At 40.8% G+C, this 26,565-nt stretch overlaps 1 protein-coding gene and 1 long non-coding RNA gene across 2 annotated transcripts in view; one reads left to right on the top strand and one right to left on the bottom strand.

The window, feature by feature from the left end:
- Positions 1-1,299, bottom strand: part of LOC109251349 (uncharacterized) — a 66,275-nt gene extending 64,976 nt beyond the window's left edge. The window contains exon 1 of the long non-coding RNA XR_008422625.1: positions 1,186-1,299. This is a non-coding gene — a long non-coding RNA (uncharacterized LOC109251349). The remainder of the gene's footprint in view (positions 1-1,185) is intronic.
- Positions 1,300-1,839: 540 nt separating this feature from the next.
- DYNC1LI1 (dynein cytoplasmic 1 light intermediate chain 1) overlaps positions 1,840-26,565 on the top strand; it is a 36,851-nt gene continuing 12,125 nt past the window's right edge. The window contains exons 1-4 of the mRNA XM_053903899.1: positions 1,840-2,093; positions 2,298-2,371; positions 23,282-23,398; positions 24,124-24,354. Coding sequence (XP_053759874.1) covers positions 1,948-2,093; positions 2,298-2,371; positions 23,282-23,398; positions 24,124-24,354 — 568 coding nt within the window. The 5' untranslated portion in view covers positions 1,840-1,947. The remainder of the gene's footprint in view (positions 2,094-2,297; positions 2,372-23,281; positions 23,399-24,123; positions 24,355-26,565) is intronic.

Genomic DNA, 26,565 nt, shown 5'->3' with positions numbered 1-26,565 from the left:
CTTAATTTCACAGATTCTTTACCATGTATGAGGATTGCAAACCATAACACATAGTGTGCCTGGTACATAGTATGCACTCATAAATGACCACCCTTGTCAACCATCTTAATGGGAAAATGCTGCATAGGGATATTATAAAACCACAAGAAATACAACTTTGACCTCAATATAAGTAGGTAACTGGGCATCTAGACGTCATGGGGCATTAGAAGCCTGACACTATTATACACTTGATACTTCCCAGGTTAAGTAAATATGATATGGAACTGACAACTCTGTATATGAACAAAATTGAGGGGGAAAAATGCTCTGACAAGAAAAGATGACTGAGGAAGTAAAGTGCAGAGAATGAATCAATTCTCAGAGGGCTAAGAGAAGTATACAGCTCTTCTTTACAGCAGTGACTTTAACAACCAGTTTCCTCCAGAAGTCCCTGTCCTTCCCTCTGTCCCTTACCATAGAAAGCCTAGGATCCCAAGACTGGGTTCTAGTTCCTTTCCTAACCATACAAACTAACAAAAAATGAAGAGTTTTAGCTGCCGGAGTTCACTAGGCCCATCAATTCTAGGGATTGGTCAGATATGAATGGTTTGAACAGTAAAGGAAAACATTAGTCATTAATAATAAACATGTATCAAGCACTCAAGATTTGTCAGTCACTGTTCTAAGCCATTTTACATGAATCATCCCGTTTGATCTTCATAAATTTTCTAGGTCCTTTTATCCCCATCTTACAGATAAGGAAACTGAGACTCAGAGAGGTTAAGGAAATGGCCTATGGTTACTGATAACCTGTCTCCAAAGCCTTCTAGGCTTCTAACTGTACTGTTAATGTAGAACAAATACAGTCTTTAGCTGTGGATTTTTTCACTAGCCTAAGAGCAACGATCAGATTGCATATCAGCAAGTGATCTTCAAATATGACAGCAATAATGTACAAAGAGCTGGACTATTTTAAGCAAAGGCTCTGACAAGGTGTACCAGGACAGAGCCTTAAAACCACCAACTCTTCTGGAGGCAGGGCTCAGACATTCAAATAAATTCAGCCAGTAAAGTTATGATAGAGAGGGGGTTATTTTAGGGCTACTTTAGGTTCTTTTCCATCTGCGTATGCCCAGTGCCAACTGTGCCTGCCATAGTAAGTGCTGAATAAACGTCTGTTGACTGGATATATGGATGACTCACCTACTGGGTCTTGTCAAATCTCACACGGAGCATCTCCTACAAAAACTTCGAGACTATTATTAAAGCAAGCCCTGTCAATACTTTTTCTGTCACGCAGCTGCTCAGGGGCTGGGAGAATCTGCTCCAGATGTGGGGTCAAGACGGAGGAACACGGCGCCACGTGAGATTGCAAAGTAGAGAGCCCAGAAATCTGGGACCGCAGTAACTCTCCGGACACGGGCTGCACAAAGCCTCTTTTGCGGCGGGGCGGCCCGTTCCCATCTTGGCACGGGGTTAGTGTCGGTGTAGGCGGGTGACCGCCGTTCAGTCTGAATCGGGGGTTGGGGGGGGCAGGGGGACAGCAATGACAGTGCAGGAATTCCACGCCGGCTGCGGGGTTTGTAGACCCGACTGAAGAGTGGGAGGGAGCACTGCTCACCTGACACACCCCAACCGGCTGTGCTGCAGCCCACGGCTGCGGGTGGGGGGCGGGAGACTCCTCACTACTCAGAGTTCAGAACTGGGGCTGCAGCGCAACCGCCAGCCTGGTCGCCCGCGCACGCGCATTCCTTACGCGCGCCCGCCAGTCAGCAGCGCATGCGCAGTGCGTCCTCCCTCGCTCCGTCAGTCCCTGCAGGGCCCGCGGCTCCACCTCCGCAGACCCCGCCCCGCTCCCGTGTGCCGAACGCTCCATATCCGGGTTCCCGCCGCCGCCACCGCCGCCGCCGCCGCCGCCGCCTAGCTCATTCAGCTTTGCCGGGAGTGGTGTGATTCCCGACCAAGATGGCGGCTGTGGGGCGAGTCGGCTCCTTCGGTTCCTCTCCGCCGGGATTAGCCTCCACTTACGCAGGCGGCCCCTTGGCTAACGAGCTAACATCGGGCAACGGCGGCGCCGCAGCAGGCGACGACGAGGACGGGCAGAACCTTTGGTAACGACCCCACCCTTCCCCGGGTCCCCGCTGGCACTCCCGGCCCTGCGGATACCTCGGGATCCCGTGCCCGCCGAAGCTCGGCGCCGGGCCCAGGCCACTGCGTTCTCGGGCAGCCCCCACTCAAGCGCGCCGAGGCCGGGTCGTCCCTCCCGCCGTGGGGTCCCAGCCCCCGGCCTCAGCGTGCGCCTTGCTCCCCGCTAGGTCCTGCATCCTCAGCGAGGTCTCCACCCGCTCGCGCTCCAAGCTCCCCGCAGGGAAGAACGTATTGCTGCTGGGTAAGTGTCCCCCGCCTCGCTCCGCCCCGCCTGGTCCCCACCCCGGCCCGGGTCAGGGTCCGCCCGCCCGTTCGCTCGCTTTGTGCGAACTCCCGGGCCTGGCCCCGCCCCGCCCCGCCGCCGGACCGGTCGCTGACAGCTGGAGGAGCAGGGGAACGGGGACCCCGGCCCCGGTACCTTTGGGGACCGCCCTCCCCTGAGCCCTTCCTCCTCCCCTTCATGTGGAGGTGGCCCTGACAGTGTCCTGTGGGAAGGACAGAATGCGATATCCCATCTGAGGGATTGTAGGGGCTTGTGGTTTCCCTAGAAAAGAAGGACGGTTTTTCTTTCATAACAAAAATTAGTAGCAGGAGGCTCTTTTCAAGAGCTCCAGTGCAAATGGCATGCCATTAATAATTAATAGCTGACTCTTTGTATAATTGACAGGGAAGCTAGAAATTGAGACCTGGGAATCGTGATAAATGTTCTTATTTGATTCAGCTTTTCGGGTACAATGGACGCTTATTGCAGATGCCTTTTTAATTGTCACTTATACTTCTGATATTTGTAAAAGGCGATAGAACACCTTACTATTCCAGTTCCTTCGAGCCAAATGATTGTAATAAGGAGAAATGGTCTAATGTCTCAATTCTCCTGTATTTCCTCTGCTCTCTGGAAGTTATGTATTTTGTTTCTTTACTGATTCTGAGGGTGGGCACAGAGGATATTGAGGGAGAATAAATCACTGATTCACATTTTTGCAGGCTTAGCTTCTGAGTCATTTACAGAAAACCTTTCTTTCATATTCTTTAAATGTGAGATATTGAGTCTTGGCTTATAAAATGATGGTTAAATTTTAAAACTTTGGTGTTGGTGTCTCAAGACTAGTTTTATGTACATCTAAAACAGGAAAGGAAACAAAGAAGTCAATTGCTACTTGATAGGTTCTGCTTTTAATAGAAATGTGTAGGTAGAAACAAATTATTTTTCATGAATACTGCCAATCTTGAATATATGATTCTTGATGTTCTTTAAAGTTGCATGGAGCTAGTTGAAAAATTAGTTTTTACTTTGTTTTTAATGTGATTGAAAGTACCTACTGCAGATTAACCTGGATTCAGTCACAGCCTTATAATCTTAAACAAGTTACTTGATGTCTACAGACTTCAGTTTCTTCATCTTTAAAATGGATATTATAGAAATAATAATGCCTCCCTCTTAGGGTTATGGGGAAGACTGAATGAGATAATACTTGTAAAGTGGTAGCAGCACAGTGACTTTTGTGATGGATTTCTGTCAACTGAATTAGAAGATATTTTATCAGAATTCTTTTTTTAAATATTCAATTAGTGTCCACGTAAGTGATATTTAATAGGGCAGAGATAGATTAGGTTCCAAAAGCCAAAAAAAAAAAAAAAAAAAAATCCCCGAAAGTGTTTTAAGTTTACTAATTTAAACAAATTACTCTTAGTTACTAAACTGAAATGGATTTGCTGTGACCTCATTGAAGTGGATTATTTTTAATTACTCTAAGTTAAATAAGACTTCTTTTCAAATACTGTCATTGTGAGGATAAGATTCCTGCATTTTGTTTTCATTTTGCAAGTTCCCCCTAATTATTCGTATGTGTTAGATACTATTAGATGGTTCTGTTTGTGGTGAAACAAAATTGACAGTTTTGTTCATTTTTGATGTTCCTAATTTGTGCTGAGGTTGCACCATGCTTTTCTTTTAACCCCCTTTTTAACCTGCCTTTGACACTGGATCAGTGTATGCGACCGAGTGTACTTAGAGGCCCCAGACACTTCTATCCTTCCATACTTAGAATAGATTAAATTTCCTTCCTTATGAGCTTAATAGTTTGTAAGGCTCTGTCTAGTATCAGGTTACAAAAGCTTGAAATTTAAATTTTTTCTTTGAGTACTATTGGAATTTTCATCAAAGTCCTTTTCAGCTCTGGAAGAGCAAATTTTTATACTGATTACATAAATAGGATTAACTTTTTAAAATACCTCTAAAGATTTCTTAAAGATATTTTACCATCACATGTTTGGCAGCATTCAGTCTGTGCTGGTGGAGGGAAGAAATGTATAAATAGGGATTGTGGTTTTCTTTGTTATGAGTTTGAGGGTGCTAGGCAGGAGGATGCTTGGCCCTCAAGTGTTTTTCATGAATTATGGCGATCTCTGGAATCCTGTATTTAAAAAACACAAAAACAAAAACTGAGACTGTAGCAACGTTTTGCTATTCCAGAAACAACCTGAAATGGGAACAATGATCAAGGTTTATTTATCGCAATGCAAATTGCAGTTTACCTTAGCTTGCTACATGCTTTCTCCTCCCCCTGCCTATGGGAGAAAAGGATTGGGACCAGAAGTGTATACATGTCTATGAGCCATTCTCAAAGCATTTTCATATAAATAAATCTTAGTTTATCTCCTCAGTTGCCCCCTTCTTTCACCACCTCCAAATCTGAGACGTAGATGTTGTTAGCACCAATTTGTAGATGAGATAATGAGTTTTAAAGACCTGTTAAGTGAGTTTTCCAAGGTCACACAGCTTTTAAGACCCTGTGTTCTGTGACTCTGGCATGGCTTCCCAACTTGATATAAGTCCTTGCAAGGGAGAGAGTGCCACATATTCTTCCTATTGCATAACTTTTTTTTTTTCTTTTTTAATTTTTTTTTTTCAACGTTTTTTATTTATTTTTGGGACAGAGAGAGACAGAGCATGAACGGGGGAGGGGCAGAGAGAGAGGGAGACACAGAATCGGAAACAGGCTCCAGGCTCCGAGCCATCAGCCCAGAGCCTGACGCGGGGCTCGAACTCACGGACCGCGAGATCGTGACCTGGCTGAAGTCGGACGCTTAACCGACTGCGCCACCCAGGCGCCCCGGAGTAACTTTTTAAAAAGGCTATCTTTGAGTAAAAGCACTAGTAATTGTTATAAAGTAAAATCCATATATTTGTTGGATTCTAGGCTGAAGCTTCTTGAGGGACACCACTGGGCCATGACACTTGTGTTTAAGGGGTCATTTAATCTACTGAAGCCAGACCCTTAGTGAAACCCAGAAACACTGTGACATTAGTGTTTAACCATTTTCTTTCTTGAAAGATTTTGAGAATGAGCTTCAGTGAAGTTTTTAATAGTAAAGGCAGAACTTCTAGTGCATGTACTTTAAGTAGGATTTAACTTATAAATTGTCCTTTGAAAAACTATTTTTTCCTCTTTACCCTTTATATTTAATCAACTTTTACTACAGTGATTGCAATTATATTTTAACAGCTGCTTTTTAAAGGGCACTTACTCCATATCTTGGTTACTTTCCTATGTTTTGTTAAGAAAACTCCCTAAGGAAAATAATAGTACCTAACATTATAGAGCACTTATATGTACCAGCTATGTAAAGATTGTTTCCAGAATTTGATTATCCCCTTAAAGATCAAGAAGCAAAACAGAGCTGTTAAGTAAATTGCCCTAAGGTTACACAGCCAGAGCCAACATCAAGAATCTAAATTGTGTAGCCTACCTCCAGAATCAGTATTCTTTTTCTTTCTTTTTCTTTTTTTAATGTTTATTTATTTTTGAGGGGTGGGGCAGGGAGAGAGGGAGATACAAAATCTGAAGCAGGCTCCAGGCTCTGAGCTATCAGCACAGAACCTGACATGGGGTTCGAACTCACAAGCCATGAGATCATGACCTGAGCTGAAGTCGGACACTCAACTGACTGAGCCACTCAGGTACCTCCCCCCCCCTTTTTTTTTTAAATGTTTTTATTTTTGAGAGAAAAATAGTATGAGCTGGGGAGGGGCAAAGAGAGATTGAGCCGCAGAATCTGAAGCAGGCTCCAGGCTCTGAGCTGTCAGTGCGCACAATGCAGGGCTTGAACTCACAAGCTGTGAGATCATGACCTGAGCCAAAGTCGGATGCTTAACCGACTGAGCCACCCAGGCTCCTCCAGAGCCAGTATTCTTACCCTATACATTGGACTGTCTCCCTAAAAGAAAGGAGAGCTTTCTTTGTAGGAAAAGTAGGATGTTAAACAGTTTATATAAAAGAATTTTATGTGATTCTCTGATGCATGTGTTTCACTGCAAAAAAATCTCATTGATTTAGATTAAATGAATTCATCATTTTACTAAGATACATTTGTAATCTTGGCCCCCCGGCCCAGTGCCTGGCTTATAAATAGAACATCAGTGTAACTTTATGATTTGAGGCCAACATAAATTAATGAAAACTAGTTGGCCCTTGGGTAAATCAGGTAAGCCTCATCTGTTTCATCTATAAATTAATATATTTGGATTTAGTGACCTCTGAAATCTTGTCTGATACCACATTCTATAATTTTTTTTAATTCCAAAGCTGTGGGTTATTAAATATTTTTAAGTTTATTTTTATTTATGTATCTTGAAAGAGAATGAGAGAGAGAGAGAAAGTGAGCACAAATGGGGGAGGAGCAGAGAGAAGGAGATACAGAATCCCAAGCAGGCTCTGCCCCATCAGTGTAAAGCCCGATTCAGGGCTCAAACTCCCAAACAGTGAAATGACGACCTGAGCCAAGATCAAGAGCCAGGTGCTTAATGAGTATGCCACCCAGGTGCCCCAGGTTATTAAATATTTTTAAAGAAATATTTCGAGGACTACTGCAGTTGAGCTTAAAGTATTGGGGCGCTTGGCTGATTCAGTCTGTAGAGCATGTGACTCTTGATCTCCTGTTTGTAAGTTTGAGTCCCACGTTGGGTGTGGACATTGCTTAAAATCTTAAAAAAAAAAAAAATTTATTTTTCCTTGTAAATGTGGCTGTTTGATTCCACCCAGGGAAGAAGCCTAGAGTCTATTTTTCCCTGAAGGCGCCATTCCAGGATTGTGTGCAGCCAACAAAGCCCCACAAAATGCTGAGCATCTTCAGGAAGTATGTTTGAAACAGTCATTCTTTTCAGGAATAAAATAGCTTCTATTATGCTTGAATTATTGGTAGGAAACCTCAAGATACATGGTGGAACCAGAGATCTGTTCAGAGAAGTAACTTCTGTGTGAGGACTAAATTTGAAAATAATGAGACTATTCAGTCTGAAACTCTTAACTTGTGAGGAGCTGGGATCAAAGATCATCAAAGTTCCAGGACTTCTAGAAAACACAGATTTTTATCAGTTGGAAGTATGTTAATGCTCTTTTTAGGAATGACTGGTTATGGGAATATGATGCAAAGAGTGGAATGTTACCACGTATTGGGTACTGATATGGATGATATTGGATTAGTAATTTTTCTTTTTCTTTTTTAATTTTTTTTTAATGTTTATTTATTTCTGAGACAGAGAGAGACAGAGCATGAGTCGGGGAGGGGCAGAGAGAGAGGGGGACACAGAATCGGAAGCAGGCTCCAGGCTCTGAGCTGTCAGCACAGAGCCCGACACGGGGCTCGAACTCACAGACTGTGAGATCATGACCTGAGCCGAAGCCGGACGCTCAACCGACTGAGCCACCCAGGTGCCCCGGATTAGTAATTTTTCAAGAATTAACAAAATTATTTCCTGCATGTTATGTGTTACCACTATTAAAAATATGCCAAATATAGAATGTTTTGAGACTCCGGTGGCATATTGATATTTTACAGTAGTCAGAGTCAGCAACCTATTATGTAAAGGGCCAGATACTAAATAATTTAGCCTTTGTGAGCTATATGGTCTCTGTTGTAACTATTCAATTCTGCCCTTACAGCCCCAAAACAGCCATAAGTAATTCATAAATAGATGAATGGGTGTGGCAGTGGTTAACAAAACTTTATTTTCTTTTTTTTTTTTATTTTTTATTTATTTTTTTTTTTCAACGTTTTTTATTTATTTTTGGGACAGAGAGAGACAGAGCATGAACGGGGGAGGGGCAGAGAGAGAGGGAGACACAGAATCGGAAACAGGCTCCAGGCTCCGAGCCATCAGCCCAGAGCCTGACGCGGGGCTCGAACTCACGGACCGCGAGATCGTGACCTGGCTGAAGTCGGACGCTTAACCGACTGCGCCACCCAGGCTCCCCAACAAAACTTTATTTTCAAAAACAGGCAGCAGACCAGATTTTGCCTGTGTGCTGAGGTTTGTAGACTCCTGCTTTAGGGTATTATGGGCATCAGTTTTGTCAGTAAGCACAGATGCCAGTTAATAGAGGTTTCTGGCTGATGGAATATGATGTTTGGTGCGTGATAGGGGCTCAGTAAATAAATGTTGAATGAATGATGAACAGCTTTTATTTAAGTATCATTGTTATTCCAGCTAGATGCATAGTCTGAACATAGGTGTAAGAGGTGTTAAGAGGAGTTCATATATCTCTTCCAGCGCTGAGAGAGAGCTTGAGCACAGGTGAATAAGGGGGTACAGCTTGAGTTAGGAAAAAGAAAGGACCAGTAAGTGAGTGACCATGGTCTGATCTTTTGAGGCTTTATTTTACTTAAAAAATCAGGGGTAAAAACAGATTATGTCTTCTTTCATTTGTTTGTCAAACATTATAAGAATGTGCTACGTATAAAATGCTTTGCTGAATCATTTGTGGAAAATACATAAACAGGACTCCATCCCTGCCCTCTAGGAGCTTATAAACTTCTGTGGGTAAAGACTCAAAGTGAAATAAAATATGTCAGTATGAAATAATTACTAAATAGGTTGCTTAAGATTTTGCAGGAAAGCTGATATCTGAATAAAATTTTGCTAAGAAACGGGGGGGGGGGGGGCGGGAAGAACACTGGGGGCTACAGACTAAGGAAGCATGTTACAGTAGCCAAAACCTAGTGGAATAGGCCAAGACAGCTCAAGTTGATGGAACCTCACCTAGAGGCACCAGGTAGAGCAGCCCCTTCTACCATTTGAAGCTGTGGGATTGTGGATAAATCACAACCTTCTGATCTGTTAACTGAGGTTTTTTTTATACTTGGATTAAAAGAACTAAAAGAGGGGTGCCTGGGTGGCCCAGTCAGTTAAGTGTCTGACTTTTTTTTTTTTTTAATGTTTATTCATTTTTGAGAGAGAGAGAGAGAGCGCCAGGAGAGGGGGGTGAGAGAGGGAGAGAGAGAATCCCAAGGAGGCTCTGCACTGTCAATGAGGAACCCGGTGTGGAGCTCGAACTCAGGAACCGTGAGATCATGACCTGAGCCAATATCAAGAGTCAGACGCTTAACCAACTGAGCCACCCAGGAGCCTGTGTCTGATTCTTGATTTCCGCTCAGGTGATCTCAGGTTTATGGGATCAAGCCCCACATTGGGCTCTTTGCTGAGTGTGGAGCCTGCTTGAGATTCTCTCTTTCTGTCCCTCCTGTGCACTCTCTCTCCCAAATAAATAAACATTTAAAAATAAATAAAAAGAACTAAAAGAAATTATGTCTTAAAGCATTTTCTTCTCAAAATTGGAAGTCACTATTTTATTTATTTGAGAGAGCACTAGCAGGGAGAGGAACTGAGAGACGGGGAGAGAGAGAGACAGAGACAGAGAATCTTGGGTCTCAATCTCATGACCCTGGGATCATGACCTGCACTGAAATCAAGAGTTGGATGCTCAACTGACCAAGCCACCCAGGCACCCCTGGAAGTCACTATTTTAAATTATAAAGTAATACATGTTTCTTGTCCCAGTGAGAGAAAAAAATTATGAAGGTAAGAAAATAACACATGATCCTACCACCTGAAGATACCGTGTTCATTTTTTCTATATGTGTGTGTATTTGTGGGGTTTTTTGTTTTTTTAAGTACGCTCCCCGCCCAGCATAGAACCCATCGCAGGGCTTGAACTCACAACCCTGAGCTCAGGAACTGACCTGAGACCAAGAGTCAGACACTTAACCAACTGAGCCACCCAGGCGCCCCTTTATATTTGTTTTTTAAACAAATAGGCTCATATCCTACATACTGTTTTGAAAAATCAGATTTTTTAATTTATGTATTTTATGACAATAGACTTGGTTTCTCCCTTTTAGTGACTGAATAATATATTTAGCTATGCCATAATTATAATTTATGAGAGATTATTATTGTTACATCTAATTTTCTGCTTGCCCAATATTATCTTTGGGATAAATTCCTGTAAGTGGAATGGCTAGGTCAAAAGTATTTATCTTTTGAGTCTTTCTTTATATTGCCAAACAGTCTTTTTCTATTTTTATTTTTTTTTAACGACTCTTTTAGGAAAGTTGTACCATTTGACATTCTTACCGTCAGTATAAGAGAGTTCTTATTTGTCTGGCACCATTGCTAACACTAAGGATTATTCATTTTAATCTTATTTGGTAGATAGGTTAAAAATTGGCATCTTAATTTAACAGCAGTTTAACTGTAGAATGTATAGCATATTTGTTGATTAAAAACTATTACTTCAGTGTGACTTTGACCTGGAGCATAGGAACTGTTAATAACCATTGGTATTAGCATTTATTGGCTGTTGTAAATGTTTATTGAATTAAGCTCAGTGGTTTTCAGTTCATGTCTAGTCAGTGTGAAAGTGAGAGAAATAATAAAGGATAAAGTCTATCAAAAAAAAATTTTTTTTAATGTTTATTTGTGAGAGAGAGAGAGAGCACGCACGAGCGAGCAGGGGCAGGGGCGGGGCAGACAGAGAGGGAGACAGAACTCCAAGTAGGCTCCAGGCTTTATACTGTCAGCACGAAGCCCAATGTGGGGCTCAAACTCACAAACTGTGAGATCATGAGAACCTGAGCGAAATCAAGAGTCGGGTGCTTAACCGACTGAGCTACCCAGGCACCCCAAATTCCACTTTTTAATGTGAATTACTGAATGCTGATACTCAAAAGTAGGACTTTGGCCAACAGATGGGATGGGAACATCGTGTGTTATGCCTGTTACTTGGGTGTTTTGCTTTATTATGTATCATGCTTACTTTTTTACAGAAGAGGGTTTTAAGCCCCAGGTTACACAGCTGAGCTAGGATTCAACTTTGGGCTTGTCTAACTTTCCACTACGCATGTACTCCTTGATATTATGTTAGAGGGATGTAGTCCTGAACAGCCATGCATAAATGTTTACTTACAACCACTGGTTCAGATGCTACAGCTGATTAACAGCATCTCCTCCCTTGCCTCAGCTGGCAAGGGTCATCCAGGTAACCTCTGAAGGCCATGCAGAAGGTAGGAGTCCAAGAGTAGTTCGGTGAAGACCCCTTATGGCTCTTGTCACCAGAGCTTTCAGACAAAATAAGATGAATTACTTTACATCATTCAAGGCCAAATTAAAAAAAAGGTTAACTTCACAATGTTGATATCTCACCTGGACAAAGAAGGAACAGGGCAGGCTAGATTTCCTTCTGTTCTGATTATCATGATGCTGTAGACCATGGTGGATCCAATGTAGGTGTGGAGACGTGCAACAAAGCTCTGTGTAGAAAGCAGGTATCGGGCACATAAACTTGTGCAAAGCAAGAAGAGCAGGCACAGTGTGTCAGCCTTCCATGCCAGCAGGAGAGGAGACTGGGAGGAAAGGGAGGCAGAGTACCGCTTATTTTGCCTTTTGGCATTCCTGCTTATCTTGAGTGGAGACGACTAGACGCTGCTCCAGGAACAATGGCAATGTCTGTAGTGTTCAGGAGCATTGCTGGATTCTAATTCTGCCCCTTCTTTAACACACTGCTTGATCTTTCAAATTATGCTATTTACCTTTTAGGATTACCATGTGGGTTATATGAGATGATGTTTGTAAAAACACTTCAAACAGTGGCAAACACTGGAAGTGTTCAAGATGGCTATTACTAACGTGTTGTGAGTACGTAAGTGTTTAGCTTTGATAGCTCATTTTCGTGTGATTCATGTTTTTATGGTATCTTTTAATACACTGTTGATGTCTTATAAAAGAACTTTATTTCTGGTGTATCACTAACCAAGAAGTAATGAAGGATAATAGTTACAGAACTTTAAATCCATCACCATAAATTTTGTCTGGTTTTACCCTCGTCTATTTAGAAGATGGGAGCAAATGGAAATACTTGACTTGTCCAGGTTTACACAACTAGTTATGGTATTGTTACAGTTAGAAATCACATCTTCTGACTCATCCCATTTCTAAGTCTGTTAATCAAATTGTCATTATAAAATTTATGGATGTTACATCTGGTGTTGAATTAGAGATCTGTTGGGGAGATAGAACAGTATTACAAGCACACCTTTACCCCTATATGTTTTGGTGGAGTTTATGGAGATTTTCTTTTATAATCAATTTGGTTTTCTAATTTGAGCTGAAAAGAAGTAAGAATTGATGGCCATTATTGCTTTATGCTAAAACTGAAGTTCTTTTGGGGCACCTGGCTGGCTCAATTGAAAGAGCATGCTACTCTTGATCTTGGGATTGTAGGTTGTAGCCCCACGTTGTGTGTAGAGATTACTTAAAAATAAAATTTTAAGGGGTGCCTGGGTGTTTCAGTCTTTTAAGCATCTGACTCTTGATGTTTGGCTCAGGTCATGATCTCACAGTTTGTGAGATCAAGCCCCGCGTGGGGCGTCGGGCTCTGCACAGGCAAGGAGCCTGTGTGGGATTCTCTCCCTCTCTCTGCTCCACGCCCACTTGCACGTGCTCTTTCTCAAAGTAAGTAAACTTAAAAATAAAATCTTAAAAAAATTAAAAAGTAAAACTGGGTTCTTTTAGTGCTTGGATCTTACAAATCCAAGGGCTCACAGAGTGACTTTTTTGAACAGTTCTCAGACAGATAATGTGCAATACAGGCTTATTTGCTGTGGGGAATTTCACTGTAATCAAATCAACAGATCTTTCTTCCTTTGGTTCATCCACTAGGACAGGGTTTGGCCCATAGGCTATTTCTGTATAGCCACAAACCAAGAATAGTTTATATTTTTAAAGAGATGGAGGGGGGAAAAAACAAAGATGAATATGTGATAGAGACCTTATGTGAACTGCAAAGCCTAAAATGTTTGCTATCTAGGGGCGCCTGGGTGGCTCAGTCAGTGGAGTGTCCGACTTCGGCTCCGGTCATGATCGAGTTTGAGCCCCGCGTCAGGCTCTGTGCTGACCGCTCGGAGCCTGGAGCCTGCTTCGGATTCTGTGTCTCCCTCTCTCTCTGCCCCTTCCCTGCTCACGCTCTGTCTCTGAAAAATGAATAAACCTTAAAAAAAAATTAAAATATTTGCTATCTAGTTCTTTACATAAAAAGCTTCCCAGCACCTGGATGAGGACATGAAAATAGCTCTATTAGAATATAATTAGATCTAATTAAATAGTTCTGTTTGCTTTAAAAAACATCTTTCAAATATGTCCTCTTTAAGAAAATCTAATATAAACCGCAAACTTAGATGAAATATTTAGAGAATAACTTTAACATCATCGCTAAAGGGCTCTTTATAGAAGGACTTTCATCTTAGTCTATTTAAACAGGAACTCTCAGTACTTGTGTAAGTGTATGTTTACAGATCATTAACTGTTTGGCTGGCACACTTAAAGCTAGTATGTCTGTTTCACTGCCAGCTGAAGGCGGAGGAACTGAAGATAAAGCTTTCTTAACAGTTTATTCATGACAGGTAGATGAATTCTTTCAACATTTTTTGAAGTCACACAGGCCCCATTGCCCTACTTGCCACCTTAAAGATATATTAATTGCATAGAATGAAGGACATATGTAGTTATTTTTCTTTTATTTTACTGCTCAAACCATTAGACTCTGTGTTTTTTCAAAAATAACTTGGAATTTAGTGACTTTTGTTTCCTCAATGGTTTGGTCATTAGAGAGAATTTTTATTTTATTTGTTTAGTTTTCTCCATGCTCTCCATGGCTTAGAATTTTAAGCTTTCAGTCTAAGTGATTCTCAGAAGTGTTTATGTGATTTGAGTAGTTTGTGTCATTGATTTATGTACTGTAATGCCCTTTTAGTGTCAAAAAAGTCACCCGAAAATTCCTGTATTTCTGGGGAGGTTTTTTTTTTTTGTCTTTGCTCTTTTTATTTATGTATTTAGCATTGAGTACTTTTTTTTTTTTTAAGTTTATTTATTTTGAGAGAGACAGAGACAGAGAGTGGGGCAGAGCAGAGAGGGAGAGAGAGATCTCAAGCAGGTTCTGCACTGTCAGCTCAGAACCTGAGTCTCAAACTCAGGAACTATGAGATCGTGACCTGAGCTGAAACCAAGAGTCGGATGCTTAATCAACTGAGCCACCCAGGCGCCCCTGAATGCTTGTTTTTTTTAAATTCACTTTTTGATGCCCTCCATCCATAGCCCCACCCCCACCCCCGCCCCATCCCACAACCACCAATCTGTTCTCTGTATCTATGAGCTTGAGGAGTTTGGGGTTTTTTTTTAGATTCCACGTATAAGAGAGATTATACTGCATTTGTCTTTCTTTATCTGAATTATTTCACTTAGCATAATGCCCTCAAGGTCCATCTATGTTGTCACAAATGGCAGAATTTCATTCTTTCTTGTGGCTGAATAATATTGTGTGTGTGTATCTCACATCTTCTTTTATCCATTCATCCATCAGTGGATACTTAGGTTGTTCTCTTATCTTGGCTGTTATAAATAATGCTGCAGTGAACATAAGGGTACATGTATCTTTTCAAGTTAGTGTTTCCATTTTCTTTGGATAAATTTCCAAGAGTGGAGCTGCTGGATCGTATGGTCAAAATACCAAAATTTTTAATTTTTTGAGGAACCTCATACTATTTTCCACAATGACTGTACCAATTTATACTCCCACCAACAGGGCACAGGGGTTCCCTTTTCTCCACATCCTTGCCAACATTTGTTTTTTCTTATCTTTTTGATACTAGCCATTCTAACAGTTGTGAAGTGATATCCCATTGTGGTTTTGGTTTGCATTTTTTTTGATGACTAGTGATGTTGAACATCTTTACATGTGCCTTTTGGGTCTTCTTTGGAGAAATGTCTGTTCATGTTTTCTGCCCATTTTGTTAACTATATTGTTTGTTTTTTTGCTAATTGAATTGTATGCATTCTTTATACATTTTGCATGTTAACCCCTTATGAGATATAGGCGTTGGAAATATTTTCTCCCATTCATTTGGTTGCCTTTTTATTTTGTTGATGGTTTCCTTTGTTGTGTAAAAACCTTTTAGTTTGATGTAGTCCCACTTGTTTATTTTGCTTTTGTTGCTTTTGCTTTTAGAGTCAGATTAAAAAAAATAATAATTGCTGCGGCACCTGGGTGGCTTGTTAAGTGTCAGTTAAGTGTCTGACTTCAGTTTAGGTCACAGTCTCACGGTTTGTGAGTTCGAGCCCCACGTCGGGCTCTGTGCTGACAGCTCAGAGCCTGGAGCCTGCTTCTAATTCTGTCTCTGTCTCTCTGCCCCTCCCCTACTCACTCTCTGCCTCTCTCTCATATATAAAACATAAGAAAAAAAATAAAAAAAAATAATTGCCAAGACCAGTATCAAGGAGCTTACTGCCTGTGTTAACTTCTAGGAGCTTTATGGTTTCGGGTCTTATGTTCAGGTCTAACCCATTTTGAGTTAATGTCTGTATTTGGTATAAGATAGTGGTCCAGTTTCATTCTTCTGCATACGGCTGTCCAGTTTTTCCCAACATCATTTATTGAGGAGACTACCTCTTACCTATTGTATATTCTTGGCTCCTTTGTCATATGTTAATTGACTATATACACTTGGGTTTATTTCTGGTTTCTCTATTCTGTTCCATTGATATATCTGTTTTTACGCCAATACCTTAACTGTTTTAATGACTGTAGCTTGTAATAGAGTTCAGAGTCAGGGAGCATGATGCCTTCAGCTTTGTTCTTCTTTCTCAAGATTCCTTTGGCTTACCCAGGGTCTTTTGTGGTTCCAGACAAATTTTAGGATTGTTTGTTCTATTTTTGTGAAAAATGCCACTGGAATTTTGATAGGGATTGCATTGAATCTGTAGATTGCTTTAGGTTTAAAGCCACATAGTCCCCATTGCCCTAATTGCCACTTTAAAGGTATATTAATTGCTTGGAGTTAAGTATGTAGATAGTTATTTTTCTTTTATTTCACTCTACAAACTATTAGGTTACTGTTTTGTTTTCCAAAAATAACTTGGAATTCAGTGACTTTTGTTTCTTGAATGGTTTGGCCAGTAAAGATGGTTTTTAGCTGTCTGTCAATGCCAAATAGAGGTATCCTGAATTTTAATATGTTTTAATCCTTCTAATTGCATAATAGAATAAAGAGAAAGGGTTCATGATGGACTTTTTAATAGTGTCAAACATCGTTCATCTTGGCTGGAGCAAGGCAGCTGAATACTGCCAGCTCCAATGACTAGAAAGCTTTTCTAAGTTTAGTGAAGGAGATATGTATTATGAGCTTACACAATTAATTGATGTGTTATTGTTGAGAGGTAACCACTTGAGTTTTATAGATACGAGTGAATAAATTATTGTAATAGATTGTGGGTAAAGGCCCAGGACAAGCTATTATAGATGGGGTATAGTTATGAAAATAGAGACTATAGCCGTGATTAAGAGATAATGAATATTGGTAAAGGATCTTCTGACTATATGGTGCGTGCTACACAGTGAATGTGTACCTCTCAAATGAATAGGTTGAAATTGTACCCCACAGGACGATGGCATTAGGAGGTATGGTCTTTTATAGATGATTAGGTTATGAGGGCAGAGGCCTCATGAATGGAGCCCTCATAAAAGAGACACCAGAATGCTCTCTTACCTCTTCTGATGTGTGAGGACACGGAAGACAGCTGTTTACGAACCGAGAAATAAGCCCTCACTAGACACTAGATCTGCCAGTGCCTTGATCTTGAACTTCCTACCCTCCAGAACCGTTAAGAAATAAATTGTGTTGTTTAAAAGGTACCTAGCCTATGGTATTTTTGTTATAACAGCCCAAAGAGACTAAGACAACATGGTTTTTGTTTTTGTTGAACAAGCAGGGACAGTGCCTGTTAAGAATGGGATAATTTCGGGGTGCCTGGGTAGCTCAGTCAGTTAAGCAAGCGTTGGACTCTTGATTTCAGCTCAGTTCATGAGATCAAGCCCTGTGTCAGCACAGAGCCTGCTTGGGATTCTCTCTTTCTCTCTCTGCCCCTACCCGCCTCATGCTCTCGCTCTCTGTCTCTCAAAATTTATTTTTAAAAACTTTAAAAAAAAAGAATAGGATAATTATGTATCTTAAATGCAAGGACTTTATATCCTGCTTACTGTTAAGAGAACTTGCTCAAAGAATATTTGTTGAATGAAGGGGACAGACTTGGCAGACTGACATTCCCCTGAAGGAAACCCATAAATGAGCTGACACATTACACTGAAGTGTCTTTAAGTGTGCAGTGTGTTTTTGCGAGTATGAGGAAGAGTGCTTAACCAGACTCGTGGAGGCAAAGAAAGCTTCCTAGAGGAAACTAAATGGAGACCGGAAGGATAAGCTGGGGTTCTCCCAGATGTGAGGGAAAGGGAAGAATATTCCAGAAAGAAGTGACAGCACGTGTGAAGACTCAGAGTTGGGAGACTGCACCCTGTCTGGCTCTGCAGGACCTGGAGACTAGCATGTGGGTTGTGGGAAATGGGATATAGCGAGGGGCAGAAGGATTAAGTGGCTTTTGTAAGGAATATTGGGCTTTATTGCAAGGGCAGCAGGAAGGGGCACCAGGGTGGCTCAGTTGGTTAAGTGTCTGACCGGCTCAGGTCACGATTTCTCAGTCCGTGAGTTCGAGCCCAGCATCGGGCTCTGTGCTGACAGCTCAGAGCCTGCAGTCTGCTTTGGATTCTCCCCCTCTCTCTGCACCTCCCCCCACTGTCGCGCTCTCTCTCTCTCTCTCTCTCTCTCTCTTAAAAATAAACATTAAAAAAAAAATTTTTTTAAGGGCAGCAGGAGGACCCTGAGGGTTTTTTCTGACATCCTATGGAAATTCCAAGCGTGTTGGAGGAATTTTGAAGTGAATAGTCATATACCCAAACCTAGATTCTACCGTTAACATTTAACTGTATTTGCTTTATCACATAAATGTTTCACTGCTCCACCCTTTTTTATGCATTACAAAGTAAGTTCCTGATATTAGTTTACTTCACTCTAAATATTTGAGCTTTCGTATGTTATTAACTAGAATACCCTGAAGGGTCCTAAGAGGCAGAAGTGGCATGAGGAAATTGTTTCAGGAAGATCACTCAAGCCGCAGGATGGGGAACGGATTGGAGTGTGCTAAGAATTTAGTGAATGTTCACTTTTGAGTAGCATGTTTATATAGTGAGAAGACAACCAGGCAGAGGCCAGGGGTTAAATGCTTAAAGATCTAAAAAGGGAGAAAAAGAAAAAAACCCTAACAAATAATGTGATTAGAAGATGTGTATAACAGTAGCACAAGACTACATCTTTGTAATATCAACAGCATTTTCACAGAACTAGAACATCGGTCCTAAAATTTATATGGAACCACAAAAGACCTCAAATAGCCAAAGTGGTCATGAAAAAGAAAACCAAAACTGGAGGTGCCACAGTTCCAGATTTCAACTTATATTACGAGGCTGTAGTAATCAAAACAATATGATACTGGCACCAAAATAGACACATAGATCAATGGAATAGAATAGAAAACCCAGAGATAAGCCCACAATTATCTGGTCAATCTTCAAGAAAGGAGGGAAAAATATACAAGGGGAAAATGACAGTCTCTTCAACAACTGGTATTGGGAAAACCGGACAGCTATCTGCAAACTGGACCACCTTCTTACACCATATGCAGAAATAAACTCAAAGTGGATTAGAGCCCTAAATGTGAGGCCTGAAACCATAAAATTCCTAGAAGAGAGCACAGGCAGTAATTTCTTCAACAGCGTCTGTAGCAGCATTTTTCTAGATATGTCTCCTGAGACAAGGAAAGTAAAAGCAAAAATAAATGTCAAAATAAAAAGCTTCTACACAGTGAAGGAAATCATCAAAACTAAAAGGCAGTCTATCAAATGGGAGAAGATCTTTGCAAATGAAATATCTGGTATTAGGGGACATCCAAGTATTGATGACCAGTTAGCAGTTCAGGAGAGGCTAAGGCTGGAAAGAAATCCATGGGTCACCAGATTATAGGGAGTACAGAAGTCGTCTTCAGAGCTTCTCCTGGAATTACATTCAGAGGGAGAAGAGTAGAAGGCTGAGGAAGGAACCCTGGATTGTACAGACGTTGGGTAGGGATGGAAGAGCAGCCTGCAAGGAAGACTCAGGACCAGCCACCTCAGAGGTTAAGTGGTAGAGTAGCAGAGGGCGATGTTCCTGAAGCAGTGACGAGAGAGAGCCTTCTCTGACTTCTGTGTCTTCCTCCTCCTCTCTCTGCCAGCTCCCAACCAAGTCTGCCTTGAGTACAGCTGTCCCCACCGCTATTAACCTTAGTTCAGGCCTACCTCATTTCTTGCTAGGACTCCAGTAATACCGAGTTACCTAGTCTCCTAACTCCTAAACTTACCAGTCTCCCATACTGTCGCCATAGAGGTCTTTCTAAAATACTTAAATACTGCCAGTGGCCCCCTGTTATCTTCAGGATAAAGTGTGCCCTTCTCAGCCTGGCATAAGATGCCCTTCATGATCTGGCATTCTGTACTTGTTCTCACTTTCTGGCTTCTGTTCCCCTCACATCCTAACATTCTTCAAATTATCTGTCCTTTGTAGAAGGACAAACACTTCTTTGCCTCCAGGCCTCTGTATATGCTTTCCTTACTTCCTGGGATGATTAGCTGTCCATGGCTCATTAATACTACAAGACTTGGCTATAGTGTTACCTGCCACCTCTACAAAGTCCTTTCTGACTTCCAGGCAAGACGAGGATATTCCCTGAGGGCTGGCCTCCCGGTTGTTGCGTATCTCCAGTATAGACCTAATGACAGTATCTTGAAATCATCTATTTGTTTTCCCTCTCCAGTTTGTCAGCCTCCTAGAGGACAGTGACTTTGACATAAGGATCTTTGTACTCCTGGTGCTTAATGTAGTAAATGTCTAATGGAGTGGTTCCTCAGAGTGTGGTCCCCACACTAGCGGCATCAGCAGCACTGGTTGCTCGTTAGAAATGCAGATTGTTGGGGCGCCTGGGTGGCGCAGTCGGTTAAGCGTCCGACTTCAGCCAGGTCACGATCTCGCGGTCCGTGAGTTCGAGCCCCGCGTCAGGCTCTGGGCTGATGGCTCGGAGCCTGGAGCCTGTTTCCGATTCTGTGTCTCCCTCTCTCTCTGCCCCTCCCCCGTTCATGCTCTGTCTCTCTCTGTCCCAAAAATAAATTAAAAACGTTGAAAAAAAAAAATAAAAAAAAAAAAAAAAGAAATGCAGATTGTTGGACCCCACCCCAAACTTACTGAATCAGAAACCCAGGAGGGGAAGCCCAGCAATGTGTGTTTAATAAGCCCCCCGGTGAGTCTGGTACATTTTTGAGAATGATTAGTCCAGTGAAATGAATTGAAAAAATTCAAATTAGCAATCAGTATAACAAATTTTCTGCAGAAATTAAATGCCAGTGTTGGGTTTAATAGTAGAAGTATTTATATATTCTCTTTTTTACTGGTTAACTTTATTATTTCCATTTAAGCATGATGGGTCATCATGGGTATAATCATTGGCATTATCATAGATATTACTATTTTCAATCCAGTCTGTTATTTTGACGGACCATTTTAATAGTACTGCAAAAATAGTGCTGAAAAAGAAGTACTCATTTAATGACGAGTTCTTCATTGCCTTTTTAAGGTGACAGTTTTTGCTATGAAGTGTTGGAAAATAGTTCATAAAAAGAACCAGTCTTGCCAGTTCAGTTGAATATAGTACTCTCTACTCTAGGGTACTTTAAGTTTGACAGGTCTGTGTGTCTTGTCTCTGTTCTGTCTGCATTACTTGGCCTCAGCTTGTCACCAGTAGGATTATAAACACCTATGCAGAAGTGACTACTGCAGTCTGTGGCAACACTTAGTTATAAAGATGGTCATTCAGAAGATCCAAGACTTACATAGTTTTTTTAAGTTTAACATGAAAACAATTTTTAAATTTTCAAAGAAGTCGTGAATGTTCTCCAGGAATAAGTCCTTAGATCTAAGAAACTCACATTTATGAGTACTATTAACATGATACTGCTAATAACGAGACAAGTTCACGGGGCACCTGGGTGGCTCTGTCGGTTAAGCGTCCGACTTTGGCTCGGGTCATGATTTCGCGGTCCATGAGTTTGAGCCCCGCGTCGGGCTCTGTGCTGACAGCTGAGCCTGAAGCCTGCTCTGGATTCTGTGTCTCCTTCTCTCTCCCTGCCCCTCTCCAGCTCACACTCTGTTTCTCTCTCCATCTCTCAAAAGTAAATAAACGTTAAAAAAATTTAAAAAAAAATAACTAAGTCCATGAGATGGTAATAGGTAGTATTTAAATAGATTTATGATATTAAAAAATCTTCACCAAAACATCAAATAGTAGCCAGCCTAGTTTTAAAGTTTTTAAACTTTTGTCAAGTTTAAATCACATAATTTATTGCTGCTAATATTTCTATTAAGTCCTTTATTTTTTTATTTTTTTAAATGTTAATTTATTTTGAGAGAGAGTGAGAGAGGGCGTGCAAGCGGGGGAGGGGCAAAGAGAATCCCAAGCAGGCTCTGTGCTGTCAGTGCAGAACCCAACGTGGGGCTCAATCCCACGAACCATGAGATCATCATGTACCTGAGCCGAAATCGAGTCAGATGCTTAACCCGCTGAGCCACCCAGGCACGCTTTAAGTTGTTTGTTTTAATTCCACTATCATTAACATAACAATGTTATATTAGTTTCGGGTGTACCATATACTGATTCAGCAGTTTTATACATTTCTCAGTGCTTGTTATGATGCATGTACTCTTTTATTCCCATCACCTATTTCACCCATCCCCCACCTCCTCCCTTCTGGTAACCATCAGAACCATTTGTTCTCTGTGGTTAAGAGTCTGTTTCTTGGTTTGTCTCTCTGTTTTTTTTCTTTGCTCATTTGTTTTCTTAAATTCCACGTGTGAATGAAATCATACAGTATTTGTCTTTCTATGACTTTTTTCACTTAGCATTATACTCCAGCCTCCATCCATGTTGTTGCAAATGGCAAGATTTCATTCCTTTTTATGGCTGAATTATATACATACACACCACATCTTTATCCGTTCATCTATCGATGGTCACTTGAGCCACCTCCATAATTTGGCTATTGTAAATAATGCTGCAATAAACCTAAGGGTGCATGTATCCCTTTGAATTAGTGTTTTTGCATTTTGGGGTAAATACCCCATAGTGTGATTACTGGACGGTAGGGTAGTTCCATCTTAAGCTTTTGAGGAACCTCCATACTGTTTTCTACAGTGGCTGTACCAGTTTGCATTCCCACCCACAGTGCATGGGGGTTACTTTTTCTCTACATCCTTACCAATACTTGCTGTTTCTTGTGTTTTTGCTATTAATATTTTTTCAGTCTACATTTTATTTTTGTCTGTTCTACGTTCCCTGTACCCTTATTCTTACTCAGTTTACTACCTCTACCCCTCCCTTATTAATATTTCTTACGACTTCATGGTTTTGGTGAGGCTATAGCCACAATTCCCCGCCTGGTCAATTTTGATGCATCTTCCATCCTCCATGAGTGGGCCATGGGTGGGCACATGACCCAAACTGGGCCAGTTAAGAGTCTTTACCTGAGATTCTTCAGACTGAAAGCCAATAGAGAGAGTCTTTTGTTCCTTTTAGATGAAACTGGAATGACATAAAAGTTGAACTTCGTGAAAAATACCCACAGAGGAAACCATTTGTAATAGGATAGAACTAGACTTAAAAGCAAGGGCAGAGACACCAGGACAAAGAATCTGGGAGGGGAAGTCAGCATCTTCAACTTTATAGTTACCTAGATATCTTTCATCAAATTACCCTTTTGGTTGAAGCTAGTGCCAGTTGGGTTTTTCACTTGACACTAAAAAGCATCCTTAAATAATCCGTATTATAATTAAAAAGGATTGTCCTTTTTTACAGGTGAAGATGGAGCTGGAAAAACAAGCTTAATAAGAAAAATTCAGGGAATAGAAGAGTATAAGAAAGGAAGAGGATTGGAATATTTGTACTTCAATGTTCACGATGAAGACCGAGATGGTGAGTGTCGTTTGTATGTAAACCAAGTTTCCTGAGGCCTTTCTGAGGTGCACTGCCTGCTCATTTTAGTCTTTGACTTTTCTTAGTGTGTCATCTTTTACTAGGAGTCCTGCTGTGTCATGCCACTTATGTGTGGACATAACTTTTATTGGCTTGGGATTAGAATTCTTCTAGTGGTATTTTTTTAACATCTTAAGATATTCTAGTGTTCAGACTGTAGCTTCCTTGCCATCCTTCAAGAATCTCAATTTTTCAGTTCGTTTTCCCTCAAATAGTGAAATAATAGTATCCTGTGGTTGTTTTGCCAATCCCTTTTCACCTTCTAATTTTTGACACAAAAAATTTCATCTGCCTCCCAGCTTTTTTCAATCTGATCAGCTGTTCTTTTCTTGTATACATCACGTGCCTTCTCATTTTTGTGTATGATATCTTGTACGTGCATGGCTCTCTATGCTGATGGTAAGAATAGAAACATGCTATTCAGCCTGTGATTTGGGCCTGAGAAACAAGAAGTAGAGGCTGCTGGTGTTTTGTGTTGGCAGTTAGATTATCTTCCTGAAAATTTGCTAGGCCTTTATTAAATTGATAGATGTGATCTAAGGAGTTGAACCTTGTCAAAGGAGCCATCCTTTGTGGAGATGCCCCAGAATACCAAGTAGTATTGTTAGTTGGATAATGACATAACTTAATCCAGTTGCCTTGGTAACTTTTTTTGTCTCTTGTAGATCAAACAAGATGTAATGTATGGATCTTAGATGGAGACCCGTATCACAAGGGCCTCCTGAAATTTTCACTGGATGCCATTTCTCTGAAGGACACTCTAGTTATGCTGGTTGTTGATATGTCAAAGCCTTGGACTGCTTTGGATTCTTTACAGAAATGGGCAAGTGTTATTAGAGAACATATTGACAAGTTGAAAATTCCTCCTGAAGAAATGAAAGAAATGGAACAAAAGTGTGAGTAGTTTAGAAATACGAATATAGATTTCAAACACCTGATATCCTAGCTATTGTAATTGTTAGCAATTTTTGACTTTGAGTAAGATTCAATGAAGGAAACATAATGTGACTACTGGTTTTGAAATTTAATTTGATGTGCTAGGTTTTAATGTAGTTTTAAATTGGAAACCTGTACTATATATAATGGCAGACTCCTTAGTAGAGGTGCCTTTTCTCCTTTGCCAAAGGGCCATAAATGTTCATTTGGGAAGTAGATTTTCAGGATTAAAAAGATTTGAATCTTTCGTCAGCTGTTTATTTTCAGCAGTTTCATTTCTTGGTAAATAAAGCACTCTTATCAACGTTGTCAACATGAAATGTGCCCCAAAAATGTTAACAACGTAAATATAAAAATGTTAAACTGGTTTTATGATTTACAAAGTGTATATTTTGTACATACCCATGTAAATTGGAAGTTTTCAGATAAATTATGATAACAAGGGTTATCTCTAACAAATTGTAAGTTAGTTGTCACAGTTCTTAATTTCATTGAGAGTTCTTCATTTGCCAATGCCTTTGCTTAAGAAAATATGCAGATGGAATATGCTTTTCTTTGTTATTGTTGACTGATAATAATTTTTAGAAGATTAACAGCTTACTGGAATTTATATGCAAGGAAATAGTAGAGACTTAGGAGAATCTGTGTCCTAAATTCCTGAAAAAGATGTCTAACTGCTTTTAATCTGTACCTCTCTTTCCCTGTTTGGCCATTGCCTATAGGTCTTTTTTTTTCCCCGCTAAGTTTATACTACGGTAGTGGTTCTCAGTTTGTGGTCCCAGGACCAGCAGCATCAGTATCAGTACAGCTGGGAGTTTGTCAGAAATACACATTCTGGGCCCCACCCTGGACTACTGAATCAGTTAACTCTGGTATATGCTAAAAAAAATCTAACACTGTTAGATTTCACCCTTTGATTTGATGGGTAATAGCTACCAGGTCTGCTAAGGTTGTATGCATGCCCCTGTGTTCTTGAAGGAACTGTACTCAACTATTCAAGGTTCCCTCTTCCTTGACCCCATGTAAGTTTAAGATCATTTTCTTCTTTATGATTCTGTATAGAATTCCCTCATACACATGGGGTGCTTGGGGGCTCAGTCAGTTGAGCATCAGACTGTTGACTTGGGCTCAGATCATGATCCCACGGTCATGGGATCGAGCCTCACGTTGGGCTCTGCACAAGCATGGAGCCTGCTTGAGATTTTCTCTCTCTCCCTCTGCCCCTCTCCCCTGATCGTGCACACACTCTCTCTCTCTCTCTCTAAAAAATAAAAATTAAGAAAAATTTAAAAAGAATTCCCTCATATACAGTTTTAATCCTATGCTGTGAATCATTTGTTTCCAGATTTGTTATTTTGCTTTTAAACATGGAAAGCAGCCTTATATAGAAATCCTGTATCACTGATTATTTCCTTGAGAATTCCTTAAAGAGTAATCACTGAGTCAAAGTATACATTAAGGTTCTTAATACATTTACATTGAATTTTTGTTAAGTGAAGGTTGTGACAGTCTTGCAAATGAGTTCTAAAAATTTATCAGTGCTGGTAATATCATTAATTTTTACCAGGGTTACAGAATGAATATGGCCCAAGATTGTACCTAGGTGAAAAGGAGAAGACCTGAGTAAAGAGCTTTAGAGAAAGGAAAGTAATATTAGAAAGTCATCTAGGGGCGCCTGGGTGGCTCAGTCAGTTAAGCATCTGACTTCGGCTCAGGTCATGATCACATGGTCTGTGGGTTCAAGCCCCGTGTCGGGCTCTGTGCTGACAGCTCAGAGCCTGGACCCTGCTTTGGATTCTGTCTCCCTCTCTGCCCCTCCCCTGCTTGCGCTCTCTCTTTGTCTCTCAATAATAAACAAACATTAAAAAAAATTTTTTTTAATAAAAAATAAAATAAAGAAAGTCATCTAGGTCTTTTAAATTGTGGAGCACCCCCCCCACACACATGCACACCCATTTTTTTATCCTTTCAGTGAGCTTTGTGAATTAGAGAATATAGAGAGGCAAAGCTAGAGTGTGACTTGCCCAAAGTAATTTGCCCAGACAGAACCAGCTTACATTGAACCCTACTCTTTGGAGCCTACTCAATTGTTGTACTCTGCCTCCTCATAATTAATGTGAGTCTGGTGTTTCTGTTCTGTCTTTGAAACAGATTTCTCAAACCCTTCTTGT

The sequence above is a fragment of the Panthera pardus genome, unplaced genomic scaffold, assembly GCF_024362965.1.
Source record: "Panthera pardus isolate Hobbes unplaced genomic scaffold, ASM2436296v1 HiC_scaffold_16, whole genome shotgun sequence".
Lineage (NCBI taxonomy): Eukaryota > Metazoa > Chordata > Mammalia > Carnivora > Felidae > Panthera > Panthera pardus.
This window is presented reverse-complemented; position numbering and strand designations above follow the sequence as displayed.